Source organism: Corvus cornix, chromosome 1A (assembly GCF_000738735.6).
Source record: "Corvus cornix cornix isolate S_Up_H32 chromosome 1A, ASM73873v5, whole genome shotgun sequence".
Classification (NCBI taxonomy): domain Eukaryota; kingdom Metazoa; phylum Chordata; class Aves; order Passeriformes; family Corvidae; genus Corvus; species Corvus cornix.
The window spans coordinates 39834470-39848872 of NC_047057.1; the positions used below are offsets into that span (position 1 = coordinate 39834470).

The following is a 14403-nucleotide window of genomic DNA, read 5'->3' on the forward strand; positions in this document are numbered from 1 at the left end:
TGGACAGAAGTGAACATTATAATTTTCTTTCCTTAGAGAAGTGTCAGTCTGCCAATTCTCATAAAATATTGTGTTATGTATTTATTGCATATTAAAACGTGCATTATATAAAGCTGTGATTATGTACTGAAAGATCTCGGGTTACTCTTGTTTCTGCTAATACTTTGTAAGGGTATTTCCTTCCTGGGTTATATCAGTCACTGAACTAGCACGTGGTATCAGCTGTGAGACAAACTAAACTGTCACCTATCACTTCTTCCAGAACGGGCAGTGGAAGGTACATGTGGCTTATGAGCCCCTTTGTTTTACTAGAAATGCATCCTTGTGTTAAACAAAGCTGTGTGGATTGTTTTCACAGAATGGGAAAGCAGAATAAATGAACATTCTGACATAAAAGAGTATCAATATCACCCATTTTTAGGTTAAATCTGAAGGGATTAAATTAGGCACTGAAACTAAAGATGCTCTTTGCTGCACACCCACTTGTAGTAGGCTCCTCAATGGGAATTAGTTGCCTAAAGCTGAATACTGTGAGCAGTTTATTTGCTAACTCTGATCCAGTTTAGCAAGGGCATGTGGAATTGCTTGTGGTTTATGGTTATTTTTTTTAGCAGAAGAAAGGTCTGTGTCAAAAAATACACTGGAAGTCTTCACAAGAAGAGGCAGGGAATGTGCATTGCATAAACATTGCAGTGTCTGTTTTCTGGAGCACATCAGTTAAGACTTAATTCTGTGTTTTAAAGTCAGAAAGTGGACCAACAACACTAAAGAACTAAGTGCATTGAGAAGTATGATACTGATAAGGTAACATTCAATCCATACTTAAATTTATAGGGAATAGTTTTGTGTTTGAAGTGTGCCTTTTTTTGTTCATTAATATAGCAATTTTCTTTTCCTTTATTTTTTCTCCATTATCTAGGTGATAGATATAGGTTCTGGAAAAGGCTACCTGAGTTCATTTTTGTCCATGCAATATAACTTAAAAGTTTATGGCATTGACTCCTCAAGCTCCAACACGAATGGTGCTCATGAAAGAAACAGAAAACTGAAGAAACACTGGAGAGCATATCAGAGTCGAGGAAGAGAAAGCCTCAAAAGCCAGACTTTGGAAAAGGCAAATAACAGGCCAGTGGAAAGTAAAATTAAATGTAAAACAATCAGTGAAGAGCTCTTAAATAATGCCAACAGTCTTCAAAATCAGGACCAAGTGATTCTCCAAGATTTAGTTCCTTCTTGTTGGTTTCACAGAAATGGCTACACCTGCAACCAACACAGAAACTGAAGCTGATTTAGTGACTGGGACACAATCTCATGAGACCAAACTTTCTGAAGAGGTTCTTGCTATTCTAAATGTTCTTTCTGCTGATGCTGTAGAAGGCTTTTCTTCATTTCATAATAACTGTGAGGAACTCTGTGAAGAGGAAAAAGTACAAAGAAAAATGACATCTCTCAAGACTAAAGCAAGAAAGTCAAGTGACTCAAACCTGTATTTTCCATTGACCTCTTGCATCACTGCAGAAACGGAACTCAATGACATCATAACAGATCTGGAGGTTATTTTACTCTAAATATTTACTGTATTTAGATTATCCATTGTCTTTATATTGCCTTTTTCATGTGTACATATTTGTTTTCATATGTATTTTCATATGTATATGAGTGTTCATAGAGTGCTGTCTCTGGTGTAAATGAATATTCTGGCCCAATAGTGGTTTTTAACCAGGTAGCAGAAGTATGTCTACCAGATAAAGATTGTTTTTCTGTTTTGATATATGTGTTGGGATTATTTTGAATCAGTCTTTAGAATTTATGAGGTAAATAATAATCAGCTGTCAAAGTTAACAGCATATTCAGTTATTTTACTGCTTTCATTATATAAAAAATCTAATTATTTTGGATTTATTGTTATTTACTACGTAGATGCATGTATTAAGCAGTGGAGTTTCAATTTTCCTGAAAGTTCTTATTTTTTCAAGTTACGTATTTTTGTAATTTCAATCATACTGGGAAGGCATAGGAGAATTTATTGTATATAGTACTCAAGATGAAGAGTTTCTAAAGAATGATTTTGACTTTACAGAGTTACTTTAAGTTCATTTAGTAATTTACTAGCTGGCAGGGTTTGTGTATACACAAACAAGCCCAATTTCACCTGCCCAAAGACAGTGACGCAAGTCTAGATACTCTGTGGTTGTATCCTGAACTAACATAGATTGATTGAGTAGATGCATTCAGTCTTTTATGGAATGATAAGAACTTCTCTGTGGTCAGTAGTAACCAAAGTATTTTATTCCAGGGTGTAATTAATCTCGGATTCAAGACCGTATTGTGCTGATGGCCCTATAACTTGAGCTATAAATGCAGCTGAGTATCTGAGAATATGTGGAGCAAGCTCATGTCTGTCTTCAAAAGACACCCTAAGCAGCAGGGTTTGTTGATGAAGCATATGCCTTTACATTTGCACAGCTGGATTTTGCATCCTCTTAGTGTGTAATTTGTACTGTGTTAAAGGTGGAAGAAATCCTATATCCCTGCCTTTCTTGATACAAAAAAAATACTGTCAGAGGAGGTGAAAGAGGAAAGCAGGAATTTTAGTGTTTTGCACATGCGTGCACTATGTAATACAGATGGGTGAGAAAATCAGATAAAATCAGAATGATTATAGAAAGGTATCTCAGCTGAGTGGCCCTGGCCTAATTTCTTGTTGAAAACCTGGAGAAGTGAAAGCTCTGGGGACACCTTATAGCACCTTCCAGTACCTAAATGGGACCTTACAAGAAGGCTGGAGAGAGAATTTTTTTAAGGGTCTGTGTTTTTTAAGGGTATAGGACAAGGGGGAATGGCTGTAAGATGAAGGAGGGTAGATTTAGATTAGATAGATATTAAAAAGAAATTCTTTACTGTGAGGTGATGAGACACTGGAACAAATTTCCCAAAGAAGTTGTGGATGCCCCATCCGTGGAAGTGTTCAAGGACAGCTTGGATGGGGCTTTGAGCAACCTGCTCTAGTGGGGCAGGATGGTTGGAACTAGGTGATCTTTAAGGTCCTTTCCAACCCAAATGATCCCATGACTTTTTGATTCTATGATTAATAAATATGTCTGAAATTCAAAGCAACACCATGTTTGCCATGTGGATTCCAACTAATAATGTCAGAAGGGAGCTGTGTTTATGAATGGTGAGAAGAGAAAGAATTTTCATGGAGAAATGGAGGGAAAAGGGAAGTTGCAGAAAAAAGGTAAGTAGGAAATAGAATGGACAGAAGAACAGAGTATCTGAAGCTGAAGTTCTCACTTTGTGCTGTGGAAGAAAATGCCCATTTGTTGTTGAATAGTAGTGGGCATACTGTGAAACTGTCAGCACTGCAGTGTGGGAGATAACAAAGCCTGCTCTTCACCTTACACCTGTATTTAGGAAGTTGGTTTGATTTCAGCAACTCAAACTAGCAGAAATGCCTTAGATAGGTCCAGCCAGATTTACAGCAAGAAATATTTACTTAGAAGAGGAAGTAGCAGTGGCACTAATAACAAGAATAGGAAACCTAGGAAAGACATGAGAAAATGGCCTATGTCCAGTAAACATACAAATGTTCCCTTCCATGCGGCTGTTACTTAATAGTCTTGAACTTCTGCTGAATCATGGCCAGTTTTCACCATATTTTCTTAGCACTGGTAAGCTTTGACTAGCTTTCGAGAGCAGCAGGAGTCCACATGGAGTTGGGTATTTCTACGTTACGGCTCACTATTTGCACTGTTGTTTGGGTTTTGGAGTTTGTTTTTATTCGTGCTCTTTCAGTTGATGAAGGAGATAATTTATTGTTGCCTGTTTTTTTCTTCTTAGGACTGTATGATGGTGGGTCTACATACATGTGGAGATCTTGCTGCAAATACGCTACGAATTTTTACTGCCAAGCCTGAAATCAAAGCTGTTTGCAGTGTGGGCTGCTGCTACCATCTGTTGTCAGAACAGTTTGAAAACCAAGAAGGTAATTCTTTTAAGCTGAACTTGTGGCTGCCAGTTTGCATGTTGAGAGTATTATACCTTTTAATTAATAACCTCCTTGTGTTTGTTCCTTTCCAGTGGCTTATTTAGTACTGGTTTTAATTACTTTATGAAGGTCATTCACTCCCAGATACATTGTTACTTTTCTGTTATGCCAATATTCCTAATATATTTAGTGAAATTAGGGACACTAGTGCATAATGTTTTTATGTGGTTATGACTATGGCTGGTTTTATTCCAGTGATTCACTTATAAATGTATAGGCTCTTTTAGTCCTGTATGTTACCATCCTTTTGAAATGCTTTGTACCAGATTTTGTCCTTGGCTGTCTGCATGCAACATCCAATTATGTTGAGTTGGACATATACAACTATGAGCAGAATTAAGTTTTTGTAATATAAGGTAATACTCAAAAAAACTGTCATCTGGGTGCTGTGCTGGTCATTGCCAGTTTAGACCATCACGAAACAGTACATATGTAAGAGTTTTTCTTGGGGAGATAACCTGAAAATTATTTGGGGATTCAGAATATACACAAATTTTTCTAGAAATGCGGGGGGGGGGGGGATTCATTTTTGAGAGAAAGTTGGTATTTTTACTTGAAATTCTGCATAATGAAAAACATTTAAGGAGCTGGCTTTCCTGAGACAAGTGGTACATAGCTGAGCTGTCTAAATGAGCACCTGCCAGCATTCTAGGACCTGATCATCATATCAATCAAATCTGAGGAAGGGGAGGCTTGGCAAGGTGTACTTCAGCTCTTTCAGGGAACTTCACAGACACAAAGTCACGTGGGACCCAGGTATTGCTCTTTAAGAGTTAGCTGCTTAGGCAGTTATGGCACAGCTCCACACTGACCATGACACATGCTAGCTCTTGCTTGCTTTAATAATCTTTGCATGTTGTTTTTAATTTGCTCTGCAGCTATTTTAAGAGGTTTTTCAGTATGTTAGTCTTAATAATTTCAAAATACTTCAGCTCACTCCAAAAACAGAGAAAATACAGTTGAAATTCCTAAGTTACAGAAATGCAGTTGGAGAAAAAGCATACAATTACTTTTACATCAGGGTTTTAAGAAATTAAGAACTTTCCGGGTACTTGTCATTAACCCTGAAATATTTGGTTGTTTCTTATTATTGCAAAGAGGACAGGGCTTCTTGTGCTAGCTATATAGGATTACTTTTTCCATACCAGTGCATAAACTCAGACACCACCAAAGGATCAGGTGTGGTAACTTTTCAAAGTTGAAACAGATATACATGCACAGTAATCAGACATACTGCAGTCTCATAGCAGTATGGAAATGAAGTCAAATTGCATGTTAGAATTTCTAGCTGTTTTTTCTCTGCTTGAAAGGACAAAAATTATTCTCAAAGGAGAACATTTGGACAGAACAAAAGGAAATTACAGTATTCTTTTCTGAGGAAAGAATACATATATTGTTGCAGTAATGCTTAAAAAATTATTTGTTTTTCCTATTACTGTGAGGGTGCATATTCTAAAATGTATAATGCTGTTGTTGTATTCCCCTACTAAATCATCTACTGTATGGCTTGTTCTTAAATATGCAGTAGAGGGCTAAGAGAACAAGGACTGACAGTATCTAAGAGCTAAGATTTCTTCAAAGGGAAAATGGGAAAGAAGTCAGACTGTGTCTTGTGTCGGCATTTCCTGTGCATGGACTTCAAACTGACAAAGCATTCTAGAGGATGCTAGAGGACTCTAACTAATCAGATGGTATTGATCCAACAATTTACTTGTACAAGCAGTAAACAAACTCCTCTTGCAGCCGCTGGAAGCAAGTAGATTTTAATACTGCTTCCAAAATGGACCAAATCATAGCATTTAAGTAGCAAGTAGCTTCTGGAGGTCATGTGGGCCAGATGATGGCACAAGGCAGGGCCAATTTAGATCATGTCATTCAGGGCTTTGTCCATTCTTGCTTTGAATATGTCCAAGGGCAGTAACTCAGCAGCCCATTTCAATGTTAGCCCTCACCATGAAGTTCTTTCCCTCATATCTATTCAGGATTTGCAGCTATTGTGCATTATCTATTGTCTTTTTCATTTTCCACTGCCAAGAATAGTCCAGCTTAATCTTTCTTGTTCCCTTTCCTATAGGTAGTTTAAAACAGCAGTTAGATCCCTTCTTGATTTTTTCTTGAATTTTTAGTCCTCTTGCCACCAATAAATTCATTTCAGTCAATATGGTGGGCTGAAGAGCCCAAAGAAGCACTCCAGATACTCCCACAAGTGCTAAAAAGGGGGAATAAACACATGCCTTAATCTGCAGGCTTCACTGTCAAGCTTCAGATTACTATCAATTTTCTTCTTATTTTAGAGTCCACCTATCTGAGTCATATCTTTCCATTTTGTCTATAAAGATACTAAGGAAACCTTGCTGAAAGACTTCATAAAATCAAGCTAAACTATGACTCTGCTGTCCCCTAGTTCATGGAGCCAGTCACTGCATCACGGAAGGCAGTAGTTTGTCAATGCCTGATGAATTCCAGCCAGCTATTCTCAACCTCCCTCTTGTTCTTCGTGGGCCTGGGCATGGTTTCTAGGAAAATGTGCTCCATAAACTTATTGTGACTAACTGAGCTTATTCAGGTGAAGATGAGTGTGGTGTTTGCCTTTCTCCTGCAACCAGGAACTTCCCCTGATGGACATGACCTGTCAAAGGTGATAGAGTATGGTCTTCATGTGACACCAGTGAGTTACGTGATCAGAATTCCAGATGGGAAATGCATCCCATCTGGCCACATGCAGTTGTGTTTTCCAGTTGGCTTGTGTGGTACTTTAGCCAATATCATCTGTACTGTTGCTTGCCCAGGCGCTGACACTAAACTCAGGAAAGCTACTGGCCAATCTACTCATGAATCAGAGCTTGCAGAAGCTTTATGTGAAGAGACTAGTTTGAGTATTAGGAAGCAGGTTTAGAGCTACATCTCTGCAGTGATGGACAGATCTTCCTAAGAAGCAAAGAGAATTGGGCAGAATTTGCTGCAACACAGGAAATTACTTACTCATTTGAAATCATCCAGTGAGCAAGGGCTTGCCTGCAAGGACACAGTGGGAAGTTCTGTTATAAAGAATTCTGTAGATATTTTATCTTGACTGAGTAGCGTCAAAGTTTTTAAAAATATGTTTTAAAAATGTCATTTGTCCTCTTTGAAGCTTTTTTATTTTCTTGAGGTGCACACCCTTAAAGTCAAGGTTGTGGCAAGTCCACCTCAGAGCTCTTGCCCTCAAAGTAGCACATCTTCCATCTTTGCTGTTTTTTTAATGTAAACTTAGAGGGTTGTTCTCATAAGCACAGTTGAAGCAGATGAGCCAGCTCACAGAGGAGCTGCAGTGCACTGCTGTTTGCCATAACTTGGTATGGCTGGGCAGTATGTTCTTTGGCACTTAAGATTTAATACCACGATCAGTCTTGTTTGGCCAGTGAAAAATTGCTTTTTCACTTCATGTTAATTGGAATTAACTGATATTCAAAGGAATAAAATTTAGCTGTTATTATGCCTAACACAGTGTTTATAAGTTTGAGTCGTTGAGTTGACAAAAATCAACAAAATGTTACTATGGTATTTTTGTTGGGCTACTGAATCACCTTGGTTATCACAAGTTTGAGATTTTTTTGTTTCTGAGGTGACTTCGGAGAATAATGCATTGCATTTCTCACATACTCTAAAAATAGTACAGATATTGCAAGTTTGGCTGATTCAGTTTGCTGTTGGACCTGCTGTGAATACTTTGGGAGCATTTCTGCTGAAAGTAGGTGCCAGCAGTCACAATCTTGAATAATAATGCAATCAGTATACAGTGTCCTTCTATGTGTCTGTAAATAAGCTGAATTAATCTGGGAATTTTTGTAATGGGACCACATTTCCAGTTATGCTGGGAATAATTTTGACCTGTTAAGATCATGAAATCCTGTACTTTGATTTATTAGTAGCTAAAACAACCAAGAGTTACTGTGTAATGTCAAATTTCAACTCAATTTTAAAAAGTTGAAGCCAATGTCTTTTAACACCTGTCTTTAAATTTCACTGCTGTTATAAGCAGTATGAAATTCTAAGTTTCAGTTAATAAGGAATAATATGACAGCTCTTGGAAAATTCTAAGTAGTTTTACTTTGGCTCTCTCTAAGGAGAATTGTCTGTTTATACAGAGATTCTTGTATGGATAAAATATACATAGCCATTAGTATAATTGATTCCTTTGGGGGTTTTCTTCTCTGTTACTGCATTGGATAGTCAATTACATCAGACTAGAAAGGATTTTACTATTTATTAGAGACATTTTACATAAACCTATTTACATAGTGAGCCATAGTGTCAGTTTTTCTGGAGAAAAAATCAGTTCGCTAATGATTTTTAGGGTAAAACAAACTCTGTTCCTCTGTTCAGGAGATATTCTTAGGAATTTTGGGAGCTGTGTTATCTTACATTCAGCTAATAAGTTTTTGGGGCAATGTACCAGCTGGACTATGATTATCTCTTAACAGACCGGAATGGCAAATTTAAGGTATTTTAAAAAAGATTTTACTTTCCTTGAAAAGGAATTTGGGTTTCTGTATTTTGATTCTCTTATTTCCATCCTCCATACCACCAAATACATCAGTATCAGTCTAGAAACCAGTGAAATTCTTCAATATTATATCCTCTGTTTTGAGGAAAAAAACACATGAATGTTGCTTTTGCTCTGGAGCTACTGTTAAGACCAACCACAGAAACGGGGTAACTGAGGTTCTTTTTAATATATCCCTTGGTGGGGATTGGAGTGAAACAAATGACAGGTGTGTGTATGTATGTGTGTGTATATATAGAAATATATACGTATAAAATATACATATAGGTATGTATATTTTAGAAGAATTTGGTTGCAATGGAAAGGAGGTATGTAGCCATTTTGGTTATTATCTATAGTAATATGACAATATGAAAGTATGAAAATATCACTTAAGAAATTATATAAGGAAGAGAAAGGAAGGGTAAGAGTAGTTAGCAGAGAGGAAAGATATCCCCACCCGTGTATCCAGTGATGACACTTGATTGTTGCACTTCAGATATCCATTGGTTGAAGCAATGGTCACAGTCTTGATCCATCAGGGGTGGGGGAAGCCATGAAACGAACACTTCAAGGGTTAATGTACACTCAGATTCAGGTGGGAATGCACAGGTACCTCCCCTGCTGGGGGAAGTTTTAACACTTTGGATCATGTGCAGTCCTCAGCATATGTGGTCACAGATCTAAGCCTGACAGAGTTCAAGAAGTGTTCGGGCAATGCTCTCAGGCACATGATGTGATCCTTGAGGATGGTGCTTTGCAGGGCTAAGAGGTGATCTCGATGATCCTTTGAGTCCCTTCCAACTCAGCATATTCTGTGACTCTGTAATTTGAAATATGAGATAGGTGTAGTTGTATAGATACTTCCGGTGATAGCTATCTGACAGAAGCTCTTTTTGAGGTTGGCTTGAGTACTACAAATCATAAACTCCAGATTTTCTAAGGGTTTCCAAAGCCAGGTCACTGCTGGGGCAGAGGAATTCTAAAGCCCTCCAGGAAGCTGTGGAAAGTAGCTTCTCAATAAGGCAGTCTGGAAGAAGCCAGCAAAGCTTTTGCAGAATAAACTTTGACTATTAAAAGCGATTAAACATAATTAAGGGAACCAAAAGGGTTGCAAAGGGTAGTCAAAATTCACATACAGAATTTTATCAGACTTGTGAAACGTGGAAAAGCTTTGAGTAAGGTGGATTCAGAGGACAAAAATTCTGAAACTGAATTATCTAAAGGATTCTTTACACAAACATAATGGCTTCATATCACTCTGTTCCACTGAAATATGAAAGATTACTCACTGTTTCAGGGTATTAGTGTACAGATGATTTATGTGTTGCCTAGGTATATTTTCAAAGATATTCCACAGCCAATGTCTTAAAATAGCTACCACTGATACCATGGCAACACAGGAAAACACTTCCAAGCAACAGATCAAAAAGCTTGATTTCCTTCCCAAGGCATCTTTAGATATTGCTGCATAGGGAACATTTCCATGAATTTGTGACACAGCTAACTATTCACTAAACCCCAGATGTTTTCTATAAAAATTGATTCTGAAAAAAATATGAAACTTGAAAAAGTATTAACTAGGTAAGTTTTACAGATGTTAAATGAAAGTATTACCTATTGAAGTTATTATGGTATTTTTCATTAATAATTGTAGCACAAATATATTAAAACCTGGAACCATCTTATATCTGTATTTTTTTCAGTGTGTACAGAGTATGAGGTTAGAATTGAGAATGCCAAATTTTTAATGCACAGTAATGAAAACGTACTCTAGGTTTGGGTTTTGGAAATTATTTTGGTGACAACTGATTCTATTTCCTGGAATAAGAAAACATTTTTCTTCCCGGCTGCCCCCTGCTTCCCTCATCAAAATCCTGCTTAGTCAGGGGACATTTTTTGAAAAATACAAATTCAAGGAACAGTGAATTATATGGCCAGGGAAGATTTAGTCTTTCCCATGAAGGAAAAAGGCAGTTTAGTATTTTATCTATTTTGTTTGGAATAAGAGAAGTAGACTGAAAATCTACAATGTTGTGCAAGATAGAGGCTATGGAGGACCTGGAAGAGGTTAGTTGTGTTTTAGTACTACTTTGATGAAGTTCACAATATATATACAAAGTAGGATGTATGGGAAAAATATTGAGGAGGGTAATAAAAGTTAATTTCCACTGAAAAATCCCAGAAGAGAAAATGCCATTTTGATCCATTGAATTACATCATCAGCCAAAAGCAGCCATTAGGTTTAGGGCTGGGATTCAGAGAGCCACAAAGCCTACAGCTCCAGGGACACCAGGGCTGGAAGCGGCATGCCAAGGGGAACCTGACGCTGCACCAACATTGCTGCCTCCACACCTTTCTGATCTGGGTCTTTCTGATCCCATGGAACTCAAATCAGGCTCCCAGTAACAGTAAAGCCCGTTGGTCCTGTTGTTTTATAAAGACCATATTTTACTTTAAAGCTTTGTGAAGTAAAATTTGAATATTAGCACACTAAAAATTGTAGTATTACTCTTAGGGATGAAAATCTATGGATGGCCTAGAATTAAAGGTATCGGAGAAGCTTGTCCCATTCTCTCGAACTTCCTTGTCATCATTTATGCACATACAAAATTAGCAGCTGTGGAAAGGATTTTACCTTTATCTTATTTGTACTGCCTTATATTTTTTCTATAAATACCATATCAATTTTAAAAATGCTGATGTTTTGTTGCGATATTTGCAGCAGTTTATTTAATGCGTGATTTGGTCTTTTTTAGAAGTTAGCTTAGAGGTAAAGTCCTTGCTATTTAACTAATCTCTTCTGATATTAAACACCAGTATAGCTTCAACTCAGCTCATCAAATGATTACCTGAAACTCCCCATTTTGTTAACTGTTCATAGGAGGAATTCTGATTGGCTACTCTATACTGAATTATAACGTGATTGCTTCAGGCACTGTTGAACACTTCAGCTGTTTACTGTGAAATGTTCCATGGAATACCTGTACTTAAAATGTTTCTTGAATATTTTTTGAGATTTATACAGTTTAGAACACCTGTTGTGTTGTTAGATAAAAGCACAGTAAGGTATTTAGTGAGCTATATAATAGTAAGTATATCTGAAAATAGTTGCAGGCATTAAAAGAATTTCTAGTTTTTTAAATTGTAGCTTACAAATACATGAACTTTATAGCAATATATTCATCCTAAAATTTTTGTAAGTGTGCTTGAGAGCAGACTGGATGTGGAAAAATAAATAGTACTTACAGCAATATTGTAGATGTGTGATCAACTTTTGATATACACAAAAAAATTCTTTCTAATTTAAAACATTAATTTCCCTCTCTTTTTCTCCTACTTCACGGTTTCAATAATTTAAATGAAGATGGTGCTTTGCCTGATAATCTTTTTCAAAGGTGTCATAGTTTCCTCAGAGTTATGCATGAGTACAGTGCCACTGAGATTGTAGCTGACAGGATTGTAACTTTAACTTGAATGAATGATTAGTTTGCCTAGAGGACAGGGTATAAATTAGAAGGGATTTGCTTGAAGACATCAAGGATTTCATCTTTCTAACTCAGTTTGCAATTTTTTTTTTTAAAATATTTTAACATATATATTAGAAAGACATATTAGTGAGAGTCATACAATAGGGAACCATGTTAGTCATTGTTTTCTTTGCAAAATAAATATACTTAATAAGTTTTTATTGCCATCTCTGCAGTAGAAATAACCATGTGTTCCATGTATTCTAGAATTAGACTTGAAGTTAATTCATATTTTAGAGCTTGTCATGAGGCACTTACAAATTCTTAGTACATTTCCAGTGCTGCAAACAATTGCAATGTTTTGTCAAATTTCATATTTATTTCTAAAGAATTTTCTTTCTCCTTCTGTTAATAATCCATAATTAAAATCCTGTTCTTAAATCACAGGCCCAAAACAGTATTCAGCCCCTAAGAGCCTCTGGCATTCCTCAGGGCTAAAAGGAGAGCAGAGCGTGAGGTTGCCTGCAGAGGATTCGTGCCTGCTTGCTGTTACTCTTTAATGATCAGCTGAGACTGGGCACTAGTCCCAGAAAGCCAAAGGCTGTCATGGGTAGGAGGAGGGTTCTTCACAGTTTTTTCTTTTTCTTTGCTTAACTTTTATGGAATGAACTTTACTTACATGTATTTATCTCAGGCTGTGGGTAAATTTTCTGCTGTCCTTTTTAACCCCATTACATGATGTATTCTGAAATGTGCCTCAGTCACCTTCCTGTGCTAAAAAGCCAGAGTCTCAGCCAATTTGTGGGGGTTTTTTTAAGAAAGTAGTAATTCTTATTCACCATTTTAAAAGATCAGCTGACAAATGTGCTAATGAAAACTCTAAACATTTAGAGTTTGTGTACATTTAGAACTGAATATTAAGAACATCCGTAAAGTAATCTCTGTGCTTCAGTTTTCCCACATTTGCATTTGTGTTAAACATGGAGAATTGTGTTGTTATTCAAAATATAAATGATACTGAAACTGAGCACAGATTGTGATGCAAATGCTTCTTGGTATTTTGAAGAAACAGCAAGAGCCTTTGCAGCTGCTCTTTTCTGGAAAACAAACATTCTGCCTCACAGCAGAATGGTCTTTCAGAACTGGAATAAACAAATACACATTGTTCTGTGTGATGTTTAAAAGATGGTTTTGATAGAATAAGAAGACAATGAGAAGTGGTACTGAAGTCCTGCTGCATGGAACGACTGCCTGGCCTACATCTTGTGATTCATGGCATAGGCATAGATTGTCATGAGTATTTGCAAACTTTTCTCTTGTCCCTTTGACTGTTTTTTCAGTGTATTTATGTAAAGGACACTCACTTAAAATTGTTTTGGAAAGTGTGAAATTACCAGAAATTCAGCATAAACCAAAAACATCTGTTACAGGGAAAACACTTTTTTTGTAGCACCACCGCAAGTTTTGGTACTGGATGAGAACAGTTAAGTGTTTCTGCTACATTACCTACTGTTCATCTTGCTCAATCCTTTGTGTATTCTGTAAATAAGAGGAAAAGCTGTGCCTTTTTTTTTCCCCTCCATATTGCAGAATGCCACGACCAAGTGTGGGGATTTCCCATGTGTCAGTACTTGAAGGACAAAGGCTGGTGCTGTGGTCGCAATGCCAGGATGTCAGCATGCTTGGTATGATTCCCCTTCCTTTCTTTTTCCTGCCGAGAGCTTTGTCCAGATGTTTCAGGATTCATTGTTTTTGGCTTCCAATCCTAAAGCCATGACTTTAATCCAAGAATCTACAGAATAACATCATTAATGTTGTGAGCATGATGAATTATATCTAAAAAAAATAGTATTGACCTTCCAGCTTTATATATTTTATACTTGCTGAAGGCATGAAAAAATGAGTATTGATAGAAATGTATTTTAAGATTGGACAGAAAGGCCAAAACTTTGCTGAAACCTAAAAAAGGTAACCCCTCAAGATAATAGTTCTTGGCCAAGGACTGAGGGGGAAACAAGGTAATTGTAGAAGGATTGCAATCAGTAACTCCCCCAATGCCTTCATGATTCATAATATTGAATGTTCTGGCTGTTTAAAACCTGAACAACCTTGCCTATTCCAAAAACTAGAGGAGCTCTAAAATCCATGTGCCTTAAGAGTCTGGAAATGTTTTTTTAACATTGCACCAAGAGCTGAAGTACTTTTAAGGACTTAGCCTCATCAAGATAGGATGATGGGCTGTTGTCTAATTTGAAAAAACAGGTAGGTACTGAAAATTTTGACCACTCTTTCAGTTAGAAGACCACTATTCCTTCCCTCTATTAATTTTTAATTTTTGGTATCCAGATAAATCACATCAG

General features: G+C 36.9%; 1 protein-coding gene across 1 annotated transcript in view; it reads left to right on the forward strand.

Annotated features, from left to right (window-relative positions):
• The window catches only part of METTL25 (methyltransferase like 25), a 51999-nt gene that overhangs the window by 13353 nt on the left and 24243 nt on the right, over positions 1–14403 (forward strand). The window contains 4 exon segments of the mRNA XM_020584704.2: positions 920–1234; positions 1236–1553; positions 3841–3985; positions 13634–13728. Coding sequence (XP_020440293.2) covers positions 920–1234; positions 1236–1553; positions 3841–3985; positions 13634–13728 — 873 coding nt within the window.